This window comes from Amblyraja radiata, chromosome 25 (genome assembly GCF_010909765.2).
Source record: "Amblyraja radiata isolate CabotCenter1 chromosome 25, sAmbRad1.1.pri, whole genome shotgun sequence".
In the NCBI taxonomy this organism is placed as follows: Eukaryota; Metazoa; Chordata; class Chondrichthyes; order Rajiformes; family Rajidae; genus Amblyraja; species Amblyraja radiata.
The window spans coordinates 1323367-1340792 of NC_045980.1; the positions used below are offsets into that span (position 1 = coordinate 1323367).

At 46.6% G+C, this 17426-nt stretch overlaps 1 protein-coding gene across 1 annotated transcript in view; it reads left to right on the forward strand.

Annotated features, from left to right (window-relative positions):
• The window catches only part of kremen1 (kringle containing transmembrane protein 1), a 261287-nt gene that overhangs the window by 125531 nt on the left and 118330 nt on the right, over window positions 1-17426 (forward strand). Inside the window, 1 exon segment of the mRNA XM_033043091.1 lies at window positions 3427-3518. Within this exon segment, the coding sequence (XP_032898982.1) occupies window positions 3427-3518 (92 nt within the window).

Consider the following 17426-nt stretch of genomic DNA (forward strand, 5'->3'; position numbering starts at 1 on the left):
TTTTAAGAAGCCAGACAACTTACAATAAAGTTTAGCGGGCATTTTACATTACCGGTCGGTTTTCCTTGGTCCTGAAAACTCCAATGAGCCAATTAAAATGCCCGGTCAGCGAAGGAGATTGCCTACGGCTGCCCTGGACTGCCTGTAACTAAATAGCGACCCCACTCCAGTGCACTACCAGTTAAAATGAACAATGCCGACCAATTTTTACTCGCGGAAAATATTTCAACATGCTGAAAATCTTTCCTCGACCAAGCCGAGGCCACGAGTATGCGGGAACTTCCCTCGAGCATGAAGGAGAGTTCCCATGACCTCATAGGACCTCCTAGGACCACGTGTCGACCATGCTGCGAGTTTGAGTCGAGGGGAGACTCTTCTAAACTCGGTCGGCACAGTGGGGCAGCCCCTTAAACTTACCACCCTGGGATTTCATAAATGCTTCTGTGCATCTGTGCTGGCAGAACCTGTGGAGGAATGGCCTTGAGTTACAAAGTGTGTCAGCTTGGACATTCCAAGATTGGGATTCAGTTACAGTCATGCCTTGAGCCTCGTGACCCACTGACTTTCCCAGTAACAGTCCTTCAAGTAAAACAATCTTTGAGATCATCATGTCTTTAGAACTGTTAAATAATCTCTCAGCATGCTTCTCACTTACTGAACACAGGCGCAGCAATAGAGTTGCTGCGTTATAGTGCTTGCCTCATTGGAGACCCGACTACGGGTGCTGTCTGTACGCATTTGTAGGTTATCACCATGGCCGCGTGCGTTTTCTCTGAGATCTTCGGTTTCCTCGCACACTCCAAAGACGTAGAGGTTTGTAGGTTGTCTGAAGAAGGGTTTCGGCACGAAACATTGCCTATTTCCTTCGCTCCATAGATACTGCTGCACCCGCTGAGTTTCTCCTGCACTTTTGTCTACCTGAGGTTTGTAGGTTAATTGGCTTGGGTTTGAATACTTGGTATCAGTGTAAATTGTTCCTAGTGTGTGTAGGCTTGTGTTAATATATGGGGATTGCTGCTCAGTGGGGACCGAAGGGCCTGTTTCCACGATGTATCTTAAAAAACAACAAACACTGAGCTTGTGCATCAGCTGCCATCAACGGAAACTTGATCAACTTTTACTTAGATTGTTTTCAATAGTGCCAAAACTAGAACTTTGTTCTGTTGTCAGGCCAAGATCACATCCAGTGAAGTGGAGCAGGGAAGTATTTTCATGTTCATGTCAACAATTTTTACTTGGGCCAATGTCAGCAACATTGCTTTCATTGCCTGCCGCAAGGTGGCTGCTGGTTTTAATCACACGCCATTTGAGGGCAAGACATTGAACAGCAGGAAGGAATGGCTGGGGAGGAGCAGCGTGAATACAGGATACAGCCAAGCTGTCATGTCTCCATTGTTATATATTTTTTAAAACATACAGAAAATCATGATCAGTAAGTACAGGAATGATCACAAGCATATGTCCAGGAGGAAAGTTGTAGTTGCAAAAGTCACTGCCTTCATGAAAAAGCAGTTGACTAAACAGGTATAATGTTGTAAACTAAAAATGGAAACTTGTCAAAGAGATTAGACACAAATGCTGAATAACTCAGTGGTCAGGCAGCATCTCTGGAGAGAAGGAATGGATGACGTTTCAGGACGAGACCTTTCTTCAGACTGAAAGTCACAGGAAAGGGAAACGTTAGATATAGACGATGATGTGGAGAGATATAGAACAAATGAATGAAAGATATGCAACATAAGTAACAATGATAAAGGAAACAGGGCCATTGATAGCTGTAGCTACGTGAGACATTTATGCGTTTACTGAGACTAAATGTGTGAAGATTAAAATAGTTGTTATTTTTGCTTGTGACGGGGAGTGTGATAATAGCAGCCTCAATCGGGAGATGCATCTTGCTGAGATCTCTCGGCTGTGTCTATTGCAGTGGCAGAGGTGTATCAAAGAATATCGAAGAATATCGAAGAATGGATCGACTGGGCTTATATTCACTGGAATTTAGAAAGATGAGAGGTGATCTTATAGAAACATTTAAAATCCTTAAGGGATTGGACAGGCATGATGCAGGAAAAATCAGGGGGTCCAGAACCAGGGGGTCACAGTTTAAGAATAAGGGGTAGGCTGTTTAGGACTGAGATGAAGAAAAACTTTTTCAGCCAGAGAGTTATGAATCTGTGGAATTCTCAGCCACAGAAGGTGGTAGAGGCCATTTCACTGGATGTTTTCAAGAGAGAGTTAGATCGGAATCATGGGATAAGGGGAGAAAGCAGGGTACTGATTTTGGATGATCAGCCATGATCATATTGAATGGCGGTGCTGGCTCAAGGGGCTGAATGACCTACTCCTGCACTTTATTTCTATGTTTCTATGTATCCATTGCATGGGAATCAGGCAAACGTTCTCCAGCCTGGTAGCAGTCCCCAAGTACCTTCCAGTGGCCTGTTAAAGGAAATTGCTCAAATTGCCGAAATAGCCAAAATAGCATGGCAGATGCAGTATAATATAGATATATGTGATATTATCCACTTTGGCGGCAAAAACAAGGGGTCAGATTATTATCTCAATGGGGTTAGGTTAGGTAAGGGGGAGGTGCAGCGAGACCTGGGTGTCCTTGTACACCAGTCACTGAAAGTTGGCGTGCAGGTACAGCAGGCAGTGAAGAAAGCTAATGGAATGTTGGCCATAACAAGAGGATTTCAGTATAGGAGTAAAGAGGTTCTTCTGCAGTTGTATAGGGCTCTGGTGAGACCACATCTGGAGTATTATGTACAGTTTTGGTCTCCTAATTTAAGGAAGGACATCCTTGTGATTGAGGCAGTGCAGCGTAGGTTTACGAGATTGATCCCTGGGATGGTGGGACTGTCATATGAGGAAAGATAGAAAAGACTAGGCTTGTATTCACTGAAGTTTAGAAGGATAAGCAGGGATCTTCTAGAAACATATAAAATTATAAAAGGAATGGACAAGCTAGATGCAGGAAAAATGTTCCCAATGTTAGGCAAGTCCAGAACCAGGGGCCACAGTCATAGAATAAAGTGGAGGCCATTTAAGACTGAGTTGAGAAAAAACCTTTTCACCCAGAGAGTTGTGAATTTGGATTTCCCTGCCACAGAGGGCAGTGGAGGCCAAATCACTGGATAGATTTAAGAGAGAGTTAGATAGAGCTCTAGGGGCTAGTGCAATCAAGGGACATGGGGAGAAGGCAGGCACGGGTTATTGATTGGGGATGATCAGCCATGATCACAATGAATGGCGGTGCTGGCTCAAAGGGCCGAATGGCCTCCTCCTGCACCTATTTTCTATTTTTCTATGTTTCTATGTTTAAAAGGGTATCCCACAAAACTGTTTGATGTAACGTGGTCACAGATTTGATAACTGTATATGAAAGTCAAGGCCTGATTGATGATGAGTTTTCTCCCTCTCTAGGAACCCTGACAATGACGTGAGGCCATGGTGCTACATTGCTGAGCATGAAGATGGCGTGTACTGGAAATACTGCGACATATCGACATGTCACAGTGAGTAGCAGACGTGTTTGTGGGCAGGCATTGGGACATATGCCGCCATGATGTGTTTGAAAGTACATTTGCAAAGACATGCCGGTCATTCTGTCACCCGTCAGGGGAGCCCCATCCACTGGGCACTCACGTGGATATGTTATTGTGTTGCCAGGGGTGGTATTGGAGGCAGGTACAATACAGGCATTTATTGGGCTATTAGAGTAGAACCAAAACGGCATTTCCTTCACATGGAAGCACTTTCTATTTGTAGGGGTTCTTGACATGGCCCAACGTTGAATAATCAAATATATCAAAGGTCAAAGGTATTTTATTGGTCATATTCACATACACCGAGGTGCAATGAAGTGAAATGCTTTTTGCCATTTTGCAGCACACAAAGAAAGAATACCACCATAACACCAATGAGAGTCTTAAACACAAAGAACATCCCCCCACAATGCCTCCCACCATGAGGGAAGGCACAAAGTCCAGTCCCCAACCCCAGTTCACCCATAGTCGGGCCTATTGAGGCCTCCAAAGTTGCCTCTATGGAGGCCCGATGTTCCTGGCCGTCCTCGCCGGGTGGTGGTGCTCCGGCGTCGGGAGAGTCCTCACAGCGGCAAGGGAACCCTGGAACGGCCACCTCCGTACTGGAGGCCGCGGCTTCCGAAGCCGACAAGGCTGCGCCGGTTGGAGCTCCACAACTGGCGATCTCGTCGCGAGATCCCAGGCTCCCGGTGTAAAGTTCGGCGCCGCCGCCCGCAGCTGGCCGCTCCACAGTCCCGCAGCTCCGCGATGTTTTACCCGGCGGTCTCAGCTCACCGGAGCTCCAGCGCGGCGACCCAGGCAAGGCATCGCCCGCTCCACGTTAGCGCTCCAGCGCTGCGCCGCCACCAAAGCCGAGGTTCGGGGCGGTCCGCGACAGGAAACGCCGCTCCAGGCCCGCTGGTAGGCCGCGAGGACGGGTTGAAGCTGCAGCCCGGAGAAAAGCTGACTCTCCGACCAGGTAGGGACCCTGAAAGGCAGTTTCCCCCCCCCCCCACCCCCCACATAAAAAAGTCTAGACCTCCAAACAAAACACTTTAACAAGCTAAAAATAAAAATATAACGGTGAAAAGACAGACAACTGCTGGCAGGGCAGCCGTGCACAGGACAGCGCCCCCTATAATGCCAAAGGATTTAATATTTCCTTGGTTATACCTTTACTTAGTCATACAGTCATAGAATGATATAGCATGGAAACAGGCCCTTCAGACCATTCTGCCCTCACCAGCATGTCCCAGCTACACTAGTCCCGCCAGCCCGCGTTTGGCCCATATCCTTCCAAATCTGTCCTATCCATGTGCCTGTCTAACAGTTTCTTAAGTGTGGGGATAGTCCCTGCCTCAACTACCTCATCTGGCAGCTTGTTCCATACACCTACCACCCTTTGTGTGAAAAAGTTACCCCTCAGATTCCTATTAAATCTTTTCCCCTTCACCTTAACCCTATGTCCTGTGGTCCTCGATTCACCTACTCTGGGCAAGAGACTGTGCATCTACCCGATTTATTCCTCTCAGGAGGATTATTAAGATAGGTACATGGATAAGCGGGGGATGGAGGGATGTGGATCATGTGTAGACGATATTAGTAATTTGGCATCATCTTCAATATGGACACGTGAGCCAAAGGGCCTGTCCTTTGATGTACAGTTCTATATTCCATGGAATGCCTTATCTCTTACTCATCTGACTGTGAGAGTAACTTCCCTGTGGCCATACGGAATTTCCTAAATTACCCTAAATTACCCTAAATAACAGCTCTGACTGAACTCTTTTCATGTACGCATGTGGTGAGGGAGATGCTGGTAGCTCTGACAATTATTGCCCATCTTTAACGGCCTTGTGAAGGAGGTGTGAGTTTCCTTCCTGAACATTTGCAGTCTGCAAACAGGTGCAGCTGCAGTGCAGATGTTCAGAGAGTTCCACGATTTACATCTACGACCAGTGAAGGAATGAAGAGAAATGGTGTCAAGTTGGGAAAAGAGGAAGTACAATGGGATCTGGGGGGTATTTTTTCATCAGTCAATGAAAGTAAGCATGCAGGCACAGCAGGCAGTGAGGAAAGAGAATGGCATGTTGGCCTTCATAACAAGAGGAGTTGAGAATAGGAGTGAAGAGGTCCTTCTGCAGTTGTACAGGGCCCTAGTGAGACCACACCTGGAGTATTGTGTGCAGTTTTGGTCTCCAAATTTGAGAAAGGACATTCCTGCTATTGAGGGAGTGCAGCGTAGGTTTACAAGGTTAATGGCGGGATTGTCATATGTTGATAGAATGGAGCAGCTCAGCTGGTATACTCTGGAATTTACAAAGATGAGAGGGGATCATTGAATCATACAAGATTATTAAGGGTTTGGACATGCTAGAGGCAGGAAACATGTTCCCGATGTTGGGGGAGTCCAGAACCAGGGGCCACGGTTTAAGAATAAGGGGTAAGCCATTTTGAATGGAGATGAGGAAATATTTTCACACAGAGAGTTGTGAATCTGTGGAATTCTCTGCCTCAGAGGGTGGTGGAGGCCAGTTCTCTGGATGCTTTCAACAGAGAGTTAGATAGACCTCTTAAAGATAGCGGAGTCAAGGGATATGGGGAGAAGGCAGGAACGGGGTACTGATTGTGGATGATCAGCCATGATCACATTGAATGTTGGTGCTGGCTCGAAGGGTCGAATGGCCTACTCCTGCACCTATTGACTATTGTCCATATTTCCAAACCAGGGTGGTGTGTAGTATTCCGCATCTGCCACCATGCAGATTTTCACCCAGTTGGGTGGATTCCCAGTGTGGGCCTGTTGCCCAGAGAATAGAAGCGGAGGGTTAGTTGGGAGAGAAATGACAGCAGCGCGACAAACTGGACCCAAGACATAGATTCCTCCTCTTGTCCACCAATGATGCAGCAAAGTTCAGAAATAACAAGTTAAACATTACCAGAATTCTTAAACTACAGAATTACAAAAGTGTTTTTTTTTTCTGAGTCTGGAGTGGGAATTAATCTGCGGATCCATCCTGTGAAATGGTGAATGATTTTGCGAAATTGTTCTTCCTTTTATGTTATTACTGAGCTCTGCTTTTAAGTCAGCTTTTAAAAGAGTTTGGTTCCTTTGGAAGTAAAGACGAAGGAACAAGTCTGCATTGATGAGGCTGCAGGACCATCCTGCTGTGTTTGTGTGTTGTGTATGTGTGCATGATTCGTACGAGTTGGTTTGTAATCCATAGACGTTCATTACATGTACATGGAGTTATAACCCACAGCCCCACAGGGTGAGAGCATCCCTTAGGACCCTTCTGGCGCAAAGTGGTTTGCCCTGCAGCTCAACACAGCAAACTTCAGCCAGTATTCTAGCTGTTGAATAATTTCCACGATGGTATATAATTGTGGGGCAAATAGTGCAGTGAATTAGTCAATTAGCCAGTAGTGCTGATTCCACATTGTGAAATCCATCCTCCTCCCTAACACTCATAGTTAAACATGCATCCACAAGCATAAAGGCATCTTTTCATGTTTTTTCTGAGCTGTCATTAATAAGAATAGACTTATTGCAATGGGTGTGCAATGCCCCCAAATTAATTTCTGGTGAATTAATTTTAAACCACTTTGATCAGAATCACAATTGGTGCTTTTATTAGTTTGGTCTAGTCTAGTCTAGTCTAGGTTTAAATGCTGGTTTAAACCGAAGGTAGACACAAAATGCTGAAGTAACTCAGCGGGACAGGCAGCATCTTTGTGAGAAAACCCACGCAGCCACAGGGGGAGAGGGCAGACTCCACGCAGACAGCACTGAAGGTCAGGATAGAACCCATGTCCCTGGCGCTGTGAGTAAGCAGCTCTTCCTGTCATAGTAAAGGCGACATTTAAAAATGTAACTATTTAAAAGGTTAGGCACGTCTTGAAGTGTTGGACGGCTCCCGGCAGAAGCCAGGGCCGGAGCCTCGCGTGTTGGAGCCCGCAGCCAACGGCCCTTGGGTGACGGAGACCGTGGCTAGGACCTGGGTCAGCGCCACAGAGTCGTCTGGAGAAGATTCGGCAGCGTTAACCATGATAGGCCCGACTCGCCGCACAGGCCTCCCAGGGGACTGCCGTGAAACCGGGCAGCGAGATCTGCCTTGGCTGAAGGAGTCTCAGCAACGGCGGTGATGGGAGCCTCGGCGGCGGCAATGGGAGTCTCGGCAGCGGCAGCGGGTGCCCCAGCGGCAGCATGAGTTTCGGCAGTGGTGGGGCCTTGGCGGCAACAGGATTCTCCGTGACTGGTGGACCTTGTTGGCTTGTGAGTGTCGGCAGAACAATTTCCCTCCGGGGATGAATCAAGTTTTATCGTACTGTATGGTATCATTAGTGGAGAGGTCGGTGTGGCGGTCGATGATGGACGAGACGGACACGTGGGAGTGAGGTTTCTGCTGCCGAGGGAAGGAACAAAGGAGGACCTGGCGTGGGGACCGCTGTGAAGAGGGGAAGGAGGAGGGGGAGGGGGGAGAACAAACTGGGACCTGGCAAGGGGGCACTTTGTAACTTTGTAAGTGCCCTCTATGTGGTGACTATTTGCATAGCTTCAATGGGTCAATGGTTCAATGGCCCTTCATTGTCACGTGTACCATTTAAGGTACAGTGACATTTGATTTACCATACAGTCATACCAGAAAAAGCAACAAGACATACAACTACATGAAAGTTAACATAACATCAACCACAGTGGCACCCCCACTCCTCACTGCGATGGAATAAAGTCTTATCTTCTTTCCTCATGTGGTGATTATTTGCATATCGTGGGTATGCAAGTGAAGAATTTCACTGTGACTTGTCACATGTGACAATAAAGTATTCATTCATTCATTCATTCATTCATTCATTCATTCATTCATTCATTCATCTCTCCTGCACAACCACCGAACAAATCTGGATCAAACCTCAGACAAAGGCCAAGTAGTGGCATCAGCAGGATCACCCACAAAGTATCGAGAAGACACCCAGCTTATTCATTCCAACAGAACTAAATAACAAAAAGATGTAGGAAGAAATATGACCGAGGAAGTGGCTTACATGGCAGGTGGTCACAGGGAGTGCTTGTAGGGCATGGATGCCTCTTGAATGCCAGCACTTCTGTGAGCCGTACCTTGCAAACATTGTATTTAACTAAAATGTAAGGTTCCACATTTCTCCTTCCAAGCACAGTGGAGTATCTGGGCAGAGAAACGATCCTGCAGCAAGGGTGAGTGTGATCAGTGTTTGAGGGCTGCATGGGCATTTGTGACTGTTCCCGGGACATTCTCAGACAGTGAATGAATCCAAGTGTCTCCATAGCTGCATAGAAGAGCTCCTAAATGCAGATATGCTGCTCTACGCATTACTGTGTAGCCGGACACAGTTCCAACTCCATCTTTAGATTTGCCGACAACACAACTATTGCTGGACAAATTACTTTTACAGATGAGTCAGTATAAGAGGGAGAATGATTGATTGAATGATCCCAGAACAACCACCTTGGTCTCAACAACAGTAAAACCAAGGAGTTGATTGTTGACTTTAGAAGAGGAAGGCCAAGGATCCACAAACCTAACAACAACTTCAAGTTCCTGGTGGTACATATCCGATGTTCCCAATGATCGGGGAAACTAGAACTAGGGGACATAGTTGCAGAATAAGGGGGGGCTCTTTTAAAACTGAGATGAGGAAGAACTTCTTCACCCAGAGGGTGGTTAATTTATGGAATTCACTGCCCCAGGGAGCAGTGGAAGCAGAAACTTTAAATATATTTAAGACTAAAATAGATGGTTTTTTAGCTGCCAAGGGGATAAGGGGCTACGGGGAGAGGGCAGGGATATGGACCTAGGTATGGTTAGTATAGTAAGACCTGAGTGATCTCCTGGACAAGTGTCGATCGCCTGGATTGGGGTCGGAGAGGAATTTCCCGGATTTTTTTCCCGAATTGGACCTGGGTTTTTATCCGGTTTTTTGCCTCCCCCAGGAGATCGCGAGGTTCTTGGGGTGGAGAGGGGTGATAGCGGTATAAAGGGGAGGGTAGTGTCTTGTGTTCTGTGTCTTGTGTCTACTGTTTGTGGGTAAGTGTGTCTGTTTAGTGTTCAGCCATGAGCGAATGGCGGTGCGGGCTCGACGGACCTGGTGGTCTACTCTCGCACCTACTTTCTATGTTTCTATGTTTCTATATCCCTGACGATCTGTCCTGGACCCAGCTCATTGATGCAATCATAATGAAAACCTCTACATTCTTACAAGTTGTGGATATTGGTATGTTGACAAATACTTCCTTGAGGTTCTTTTTGTAGAGAGCATATTGACTGGTTACATCATGGGCTGGTTTAGCAACTTGAATGCCCAAGGATGAAGGAGATGACATAATGTGGATGACACCATCCAATCCATGGTGTCATCCATGGGTACTGACTTCCCCACCAACGAAAAGATCTACAGGAGTCACTGCCTCAAAAAGGCAGCCAGTATCATCAAGAACACACACCAACCAAGCTACACTCTCATTTCATTCCTGCCAATGGGAAGATGGTTGAGGAGCCTGAAAGGTCCAGGAATAGCTTCTTCACAACAACATTATACACTGCAACTAAACTTCAAACTACAAACTCCCTTGAAATAGGGACAAGGCTTTGTTTTTGTTTATGCACTATATTATATTTTTTAATTTATTGTATTTCCTTTTGTTGTTTATTATGGTATCTACTGAGTACTATGTCTGCATATCTGTAAAGCAGAGATAGATAGATTCTTGATTAGTACGAGTGTCAGGGGTTATGGGGAGAAGGCTGGAGAATGGGGTAAGGAGGGAGAGATAGATCAGCCATGATTGAACATCGGAGTAGACGATGGGCCGAATGGCCTAATTCTGCTCCTATAACTATGACACTATCACCTCTGCCTCACCTGAACCTCTGCCTCACCTGAAAGGGCTGTCAGTAAGAATTTCATTGTTCCGGTGCGGGACATGAGAAAATAAAACACTCTTGACTCTTAAGATAGACACTCTGGAGTAACTCAGAGGGACAGGCAGCATTTCTGGATAGAAGGAATGGGTGGAGTTTCAGGGTGAGCCTTTTTCAGTGAGAGTCAGGGAAGAGGGCAACATTGAGATACGGAAGGGTAAGGTGCGGCAACAAGAGATCAAAGGGGGTGAAGTTCAATGAAAATGCAGAATAGATCATTGTTAGCTAGGGGAAAATGACAACAAACCAAACAACATAAAATGTAATCAGGAAGATAGTTAAACTAGTCAGAGAACCTGGATGGGGGAGGGATGAAGAGAGAGGGAAAGCAAAGGTTACTTGAATTTAGAGAAGTCAATATTCTTCCTGCTGTGATGTAAGCTGCCCAAGCGAAATATGAGGTGCTGTTCCTCCAATTTGTGTTAGGCCTCACTCTGACAGTGGAGGAGGCCCAGGTCAGATAGGTCAGTGTGGAAATGGGTGGTGGATTTAAAATGTTTAGCAACCAGGGATATCATATAGGCCTAGGCGGACTGAGCGGAGGTGTTCAGTGAAATGATTGCTGAACCTGTGCTTGGTCTCGCTGATATATAGGAGTCCACACCTGGAACAGCGGATACAGTAGATGAGGTTGGAGGAGGTGCAAGTGAACCTCTGCCACGCCTGAAAGGGCTGTCAACGTCCTTGGCCAGAGTCGTGGCAGGAGGTATAGGGACAGGTGTTGCATCTCCTGCGGTTGCAGGGGAAGGTACCTGGGGTTCCCCACCCCACTTGGGTGGGAAGGGATGTTAATGGGTTTGGGTGGGAAGGGATGTTAATCAGGGAGTTGCACTGGGGAAAGCGGAAAGGGGTGGAGATGGAAAGATGTGGCTTGACTCTACACAGATACCTCCTTGGCAGCGTCCTGTCACAGTCGTTTGCAGGAGGAAGTGGTTTCCTTGCACTCACAATTCCTGAGCAGCCTGTACATGTTTCACTGTCCCCACAGTCTGAGGCGCAGCCCCCAACCAATCATTATCACATGTACACATTCTTTGCAACCCTGCTCAGCAGCTGGAGGGACACTTTAAATAACTACTTCCTGAGGCCAGAGCTGTGGGCAAAGCTGCGACTTCCATGAGAAATGTGATCTCTATTACACGCTATTCCTGAAACAGCTTGGTATTTATGAGGGAGCCCACAGATCACAGGAGCTGGCACTGATGAACCTCGGCATTTTCTTTTGTGCTGTTGGAAACTGTATTAAGGAGTGTTCAAAAACATTTCAGTGTTTGAAAGTCCCCATCTATGAACTCTCTCTCTGCTGACCAAACTCGCGCCCCAACCGATACCTCCCTCCACACCACTGCCCTTGTCCTGTAGTCAGTGCATTCTCATTCCCACACAGCTGGAAAACAGCTGTGTTGCTGGCAAACTGATGCCTGGGGCCTAGTGCCTGGGGCTTCAGGCCTGAGTCTGACTCTTTGACAGTCAGAACCTTTTTCTCCGGATGGAAATGTCAAATGGTAGAGTGCATAGCTTTACGGTGAGTGGGGAAAGTTTAAAGTAGATGTGAGGGGCAGATTTTCAGACCGAGAGGGGTGGGTGCTTGGAACACGATGCCAGGGCTGCTGATGGTGACAGATATGAAGAGACATTCAAGAGGCTTCTAGGTAGGCACATAGATATGCAGGGAATGGAGGGACATGAATCATGTGCATGAGGAGACCTGTTTAACTTGGCATCATGTTCGGCATGGACATTCACAAGTTCACAGTTATAGGCGTAGAATTAGGCCATTCATCCTATCGAGTCTCCGCTGCCATTCAATCATTGCTGATCTCCGCCTCCTAATCCCATTTTCCTGCCTTCTCTCCATAACCCTTGACACCCGTTCTAATCAAGAATGGCAACGTGAGCCAAAAGTCGTGTTCCTGTGCTGCACTGTCTACAAGGCACCAGGCCTGAGTGTGGGGCCTAATGCTAAAGGTCCCGGTGACTAAAGCTAAGGGAAACGAGGCCTGTGCCTGTCATCCAGGGCCTGGTGCTATTAAATTTTCCCACAGCAGAACCTTGACCAAAGTGGCCATTGCCATTCCATGCCATAACCCTCCAGTGAGTCATGCACATCCACTCCAGTCTACCTTCATCTTTGCTGCATCCTTGTCCCTTCACCATATCTAGGTCTATTTGTTTCTTGGATTCTGAAAGAAGAGACATCTGACTTTGCAGAGGGAAGTCCCTGCACGTTTGATTGTGATGGTTTAGTAACGAGAAGTGATAGTTGCCCGTTACACCCCTCTATGACTGCCTTCCGACTTCTATGAACAACCCACCGTGGATTCCTTGTGACTTCATCATTTAGGCCAGCCCACTATGTGGGACCTTGACAACTGCTTTAATGAACTCAATGTGGCCAACATCCAGAGCCGACCCTCATCTTCATCACATCCTCCAAATACTGTTGAATTTGTGAGAAAGTGCTTCCAGTGCACAAAGCAGAATTTCCCTAATTTAGTTTATTTTGGAGATACAGCGTGGAAACAGGACCTTCGGCCCACCGAATCCACGCCGACCAGCAGTCTCCGCACATTAACACTATCCTACGCACCAGGCACGTGCCCTGAGTAATTACTCAGTGTAGGCACTGGGCAGTCAGTCGACCTTTAGCAATCTGAAAAAAAAGTGCATGCGCAGAAAATCGTAAAACTGCACTTGCGCAGATCGGTCCTGTAAACAGTCAGTCGATATTGAAAAAATCTTTTAAAAACGCACATGCGCAGATTGGTCTCCTCTCCTGTGGGCATGCACAGCACCTTGCACCTTGGTCTCGTCTCCTGTGGGCATGCACAGCACCTTGCACCTTGGTCTCGTCTCCCGTGGGCATGCACAGCACCTTGCACCTTGGTCTCGTCTCCTGTGGGCATGCACAGCACCTTGCACCTTGGTCTCGTCTCCTGTGGGCATGCACAGCACCTTGCACCTTGGTCTCGTCTCCTGTGGGCATGCACAGCACCTTGCACCTTGGTCTCGTCTCCTGTGGGCATGCACAGCACCTTGCATGCAGTCCACGGTGCAAAGGCAGGATTTCTGCTGCCTTTATTGCCCATTGTAAGTGAAGGCTTGAAGCAGCGTCCACAGCACATGAGTTGAACACCGTTACGTGTATTACGCGTTCTGCAGATGAAAGGCACGGCAGAATTATGCCTACCGAAGATCCATTATTAAAATAATAACCATTTAATAATAAATACTGAATTTAGTAAATGAATAGGAAATCATCTATTTATATTTAATAATTACCTTTTTATAATTTAAGTCAGGGATGGCACCGCCTACCTCGACGGCACGTGCCTGCTACACACTAGGGATCATTTACACGTGTATCAAGCCAATTAACCTACAAACCTGTACGTCTTTAGAGTGGGGGAGGAAACCGAAGATCTAGGAGATAACCAACTCGGTGACAGGGAGAACGTTACAAACTCTGTACAGACAGCACCCATGGTCAGGATCGAGCCTGGGTCTCTGGCGCTGTAAGGCAGCAACTCTATCGCTGTGCCACTGTGCCGCACTCAATATGTCCATGTTTTTCCAAATGCCAGTGAATACGCAAGTCACGGTGAGTATTTCACTACGTGTTGGGGGGCTCTCACAGAATGTAGAATTACACCTAGCACACTGAGGTATGCATTAAGACAAGAAACTACAGATGCTGCAATCTTGGGAAAAACACAATGTGCTGGAGGAACTCAATGGGTCAGATAGCATTTGTGGAGGGAATGGAAAAGGGTCCTAACCCAAAACATCATCTGTCTCTTCACAGATACTGCCCTCCACAGATACTGCCCAACCCACTGAGTTTAGATTCCTGGTGAAGAATCCTTTCAGAGACAAATTTGGATTTTCCATTTTTATTACAAAAGCAAACTTTATTCATAAAAACATAAATCTAAGAAATACAGAAACGATAAATGGCTTTCTTTTCAATACAGTACCAATTGGTCTGAACATTCATAGTATTATTTGTTGGTAGTGTTTCTGTGTAAGAGACACTAATTCCACTCATGTCTAACTCTTGACATGACACAGATTCAAGTGTTTGAGATGTTTGTCCACAGGGTTTAGCTCCTGAATCTCTAGTGAGGGCAGGACCTTGGACTACAGTCCTCCCCACATAGCCTTTGCATTGGCTGCACCAAGCTTCAGTGAATCCCTTGGAATGTACCAGGTGGCAACGTTCACCTTGTACGGGACAACCAACAAGTTTCCGGCAGTGTGTTTTTCAGTGAGCTGATGATCTTCCAGTAGCACTCGATCATGGGCATCCCTGGGAACAGCCCCTAGGACAGAATACATAGAACATAGAAAAATACAGAAGAGCAATGAACCCTTCAGCCTACAATCTCTGCATTAACCAGGATGCCATCTACAGCATGGTCTGCATTCTTCTCTGCTTTGATCACCGACCTCCAGTCAGAAGAACACACCTTCTGAGTTCTAACACCAAGCCACCATCGATTCCTTGCGACTTAATATTTTTGGCCAGTCCACTATGCGGGACCTAGACAAATGTTTCAATAAAGTTGATGCAGATAACATCCAGTGCCTACTCTCAGCAGCCACCTTCATCACAGAGAACTGTGGACGCAGCCCAGACCATCACACAAACCAACCTCCCTTCCATTGACTCCATTTATACCTCACGCTGCTTCGTCAAGGCCAGCAGCACAATCAAGGATGAGTCGCACCCTGACCACTACCTCTTCTCCCCTCTCCCATAGTGCAAAAGATGTAGAAGTTTGAAAAAGCACACCTCTAGATTCAGGGAGTTTCTTCCCTACTGTTATCAGGCAACTGAATCATCCTACCACAACCAGAGAGCAGTCCTAAACTACTATCTATCTCGTTGGAGACCCTTGGACTATCTTTGACTGGACTTTACTCATGTTATTCCCTTTATCATGTATCTGTACATAGTGAATAGCTTAATTGTAAAGAAGTATTGTCTTTCCGTTGACTGGTTAGCGCGCAACAAAAGCTTTTCACTGTAACTCGGTACACGGGACAATAAACTAAACAATAAACAACAACATACTTTCTCCAAAACATCAATTGAATTTGTGAGAAAGTACTTCCCATGCACACAGCCATGCTGCATTTAATTAATATGTCCATGCAATTCCAAATACACATGAATCTTGTTCCTTGGAATCACTCATTTCCTAACCACTGATGTAAGGCCCACTGGCCTATAATTTCCTGCTATGTCCCTGTTGCCTTTCTTAAATGATGAAGTTTCCTTAGAGAATCCTCTGATATGCAGCTGCTACAGGAACCCTTGCATCCTTTTCCAGATCTTCTTTGCAACTGCAGTCCATAAAAAGGTGGCTAATCATCTCATCCTCATTGCAGCCGGCCTAAAGGCAGCCTGGCTTTGACGGTGTAGGAAGGAGACCAGGTGCATATTTTGAAAGGTCAGGTCCAGTTGGAACCTCAGCACTTATTGAAATCTGATGTTTGCGTACTTTGGTTCCATGTGCACTTTGACACAGCCACACATTAAAATGTTCATCAGTACAAGGGCAATGTTCAATATGCTTTTGCCTTTCTTGTTTAGGGACTTATGCACCTTGAACTGTTGGATATAACACAACTTAAATCCCAACATGAAGCAGATAATGGCTGGGGTGATGGCCACTGCAGAGGAATAGGGTATGGATCACGCCAATGCCATGAACAGCAATGCGAGAGCCCCTCATAGCTGATGATCAGGCTCTAGCTAGTCACCAAGAGGGCTGTGCCACTCTTACAGTCACGGTTTTCGTTTATCCTTTCCCATCCATTACCGTTGACTTATGTTACACACCTTGGCCCCTCCTTAGCACCTTCAGATAGTCAGACCTGACAGTGAAGATGATGGAGGACTGATCAGGCCAGTTGCCAAAGAGCATGACCTTGTTCTTTCTGCGGTTGACTCTGGTCCCTGAAGCTAACTCAAACATCACAGATACTGATCAATCTGCGGACCGACCGTGGATGCGAGCAGGATATGGAGAGATCGTCCACATACAGCGAGGCTTTAATATGAATGTCCCCACTGTTTGTGATCATCGACCTTTGATGCCAATATCCTTCCTTATGATTCTGCAAAAAGTTCCACATCGCACATAAATAAGATAGGAGAGGATGGTCAATAATGTCCTACACCAGCAAAACATAACGTGCTGGAGGAACTCAATGAGTCATAAATCTTCAGTGAAGAAAATGGACAGGCAATGTTTTTGGTCTGAACCCTTCTTTAGAATGGTAGCTGGAAAACGGAGGTGGGGATGGGGCAAAGTCTGGCTAGTGATAGATGGAAACAGGTTAGGGGGGTTGGTTGGCAGATGGGTGGAGATAGTGGCAAAGGCTAGAGGTGAAAAAGAGACAAACAAGTGTCAGAAAGAAAGGCGAGTATGATTGTAATGAGTGGGATATGGGTGGAAGAGGACCGGAGGAGAGTAAAGAGGGGATAAAAGGAAATATGGGACTAGGGGATGAGAGAGGAGTGTATAGGGAGAAATAGGAGCAGGGTACCTGGGTGTTGCGAGAGATGAGTGCGGGATGGAGGGGACAGAGGAAAGGGAGGCGGGTGTGAGGGGTATTCTTTGAAATTGGAGAATTCAATGTTATACCATAAGCTATCCAAGCAGAATATGAGGTATTGTTCTTCCAGATTGCTTGTGGTCTCACTCTGACAGGAGAGGAGTCCTGGACTTGGGGTGGGGTGGGTTGGGTTGGGAGGGATAAGTGGACCAAGGCATTGCGGAGAGAGTGGTCTCTACAGCCTGCAGAAAGGACTGGGGATAGGAAGACATGTCTCATTTGGGATCATGTTGAAGGCAGTGGAAGTGTCGGAGAAGATGTGTTGGACGCGGAGGACGGTGGAGTGAAAGTTGAGAACCAGAGGAACTCTATC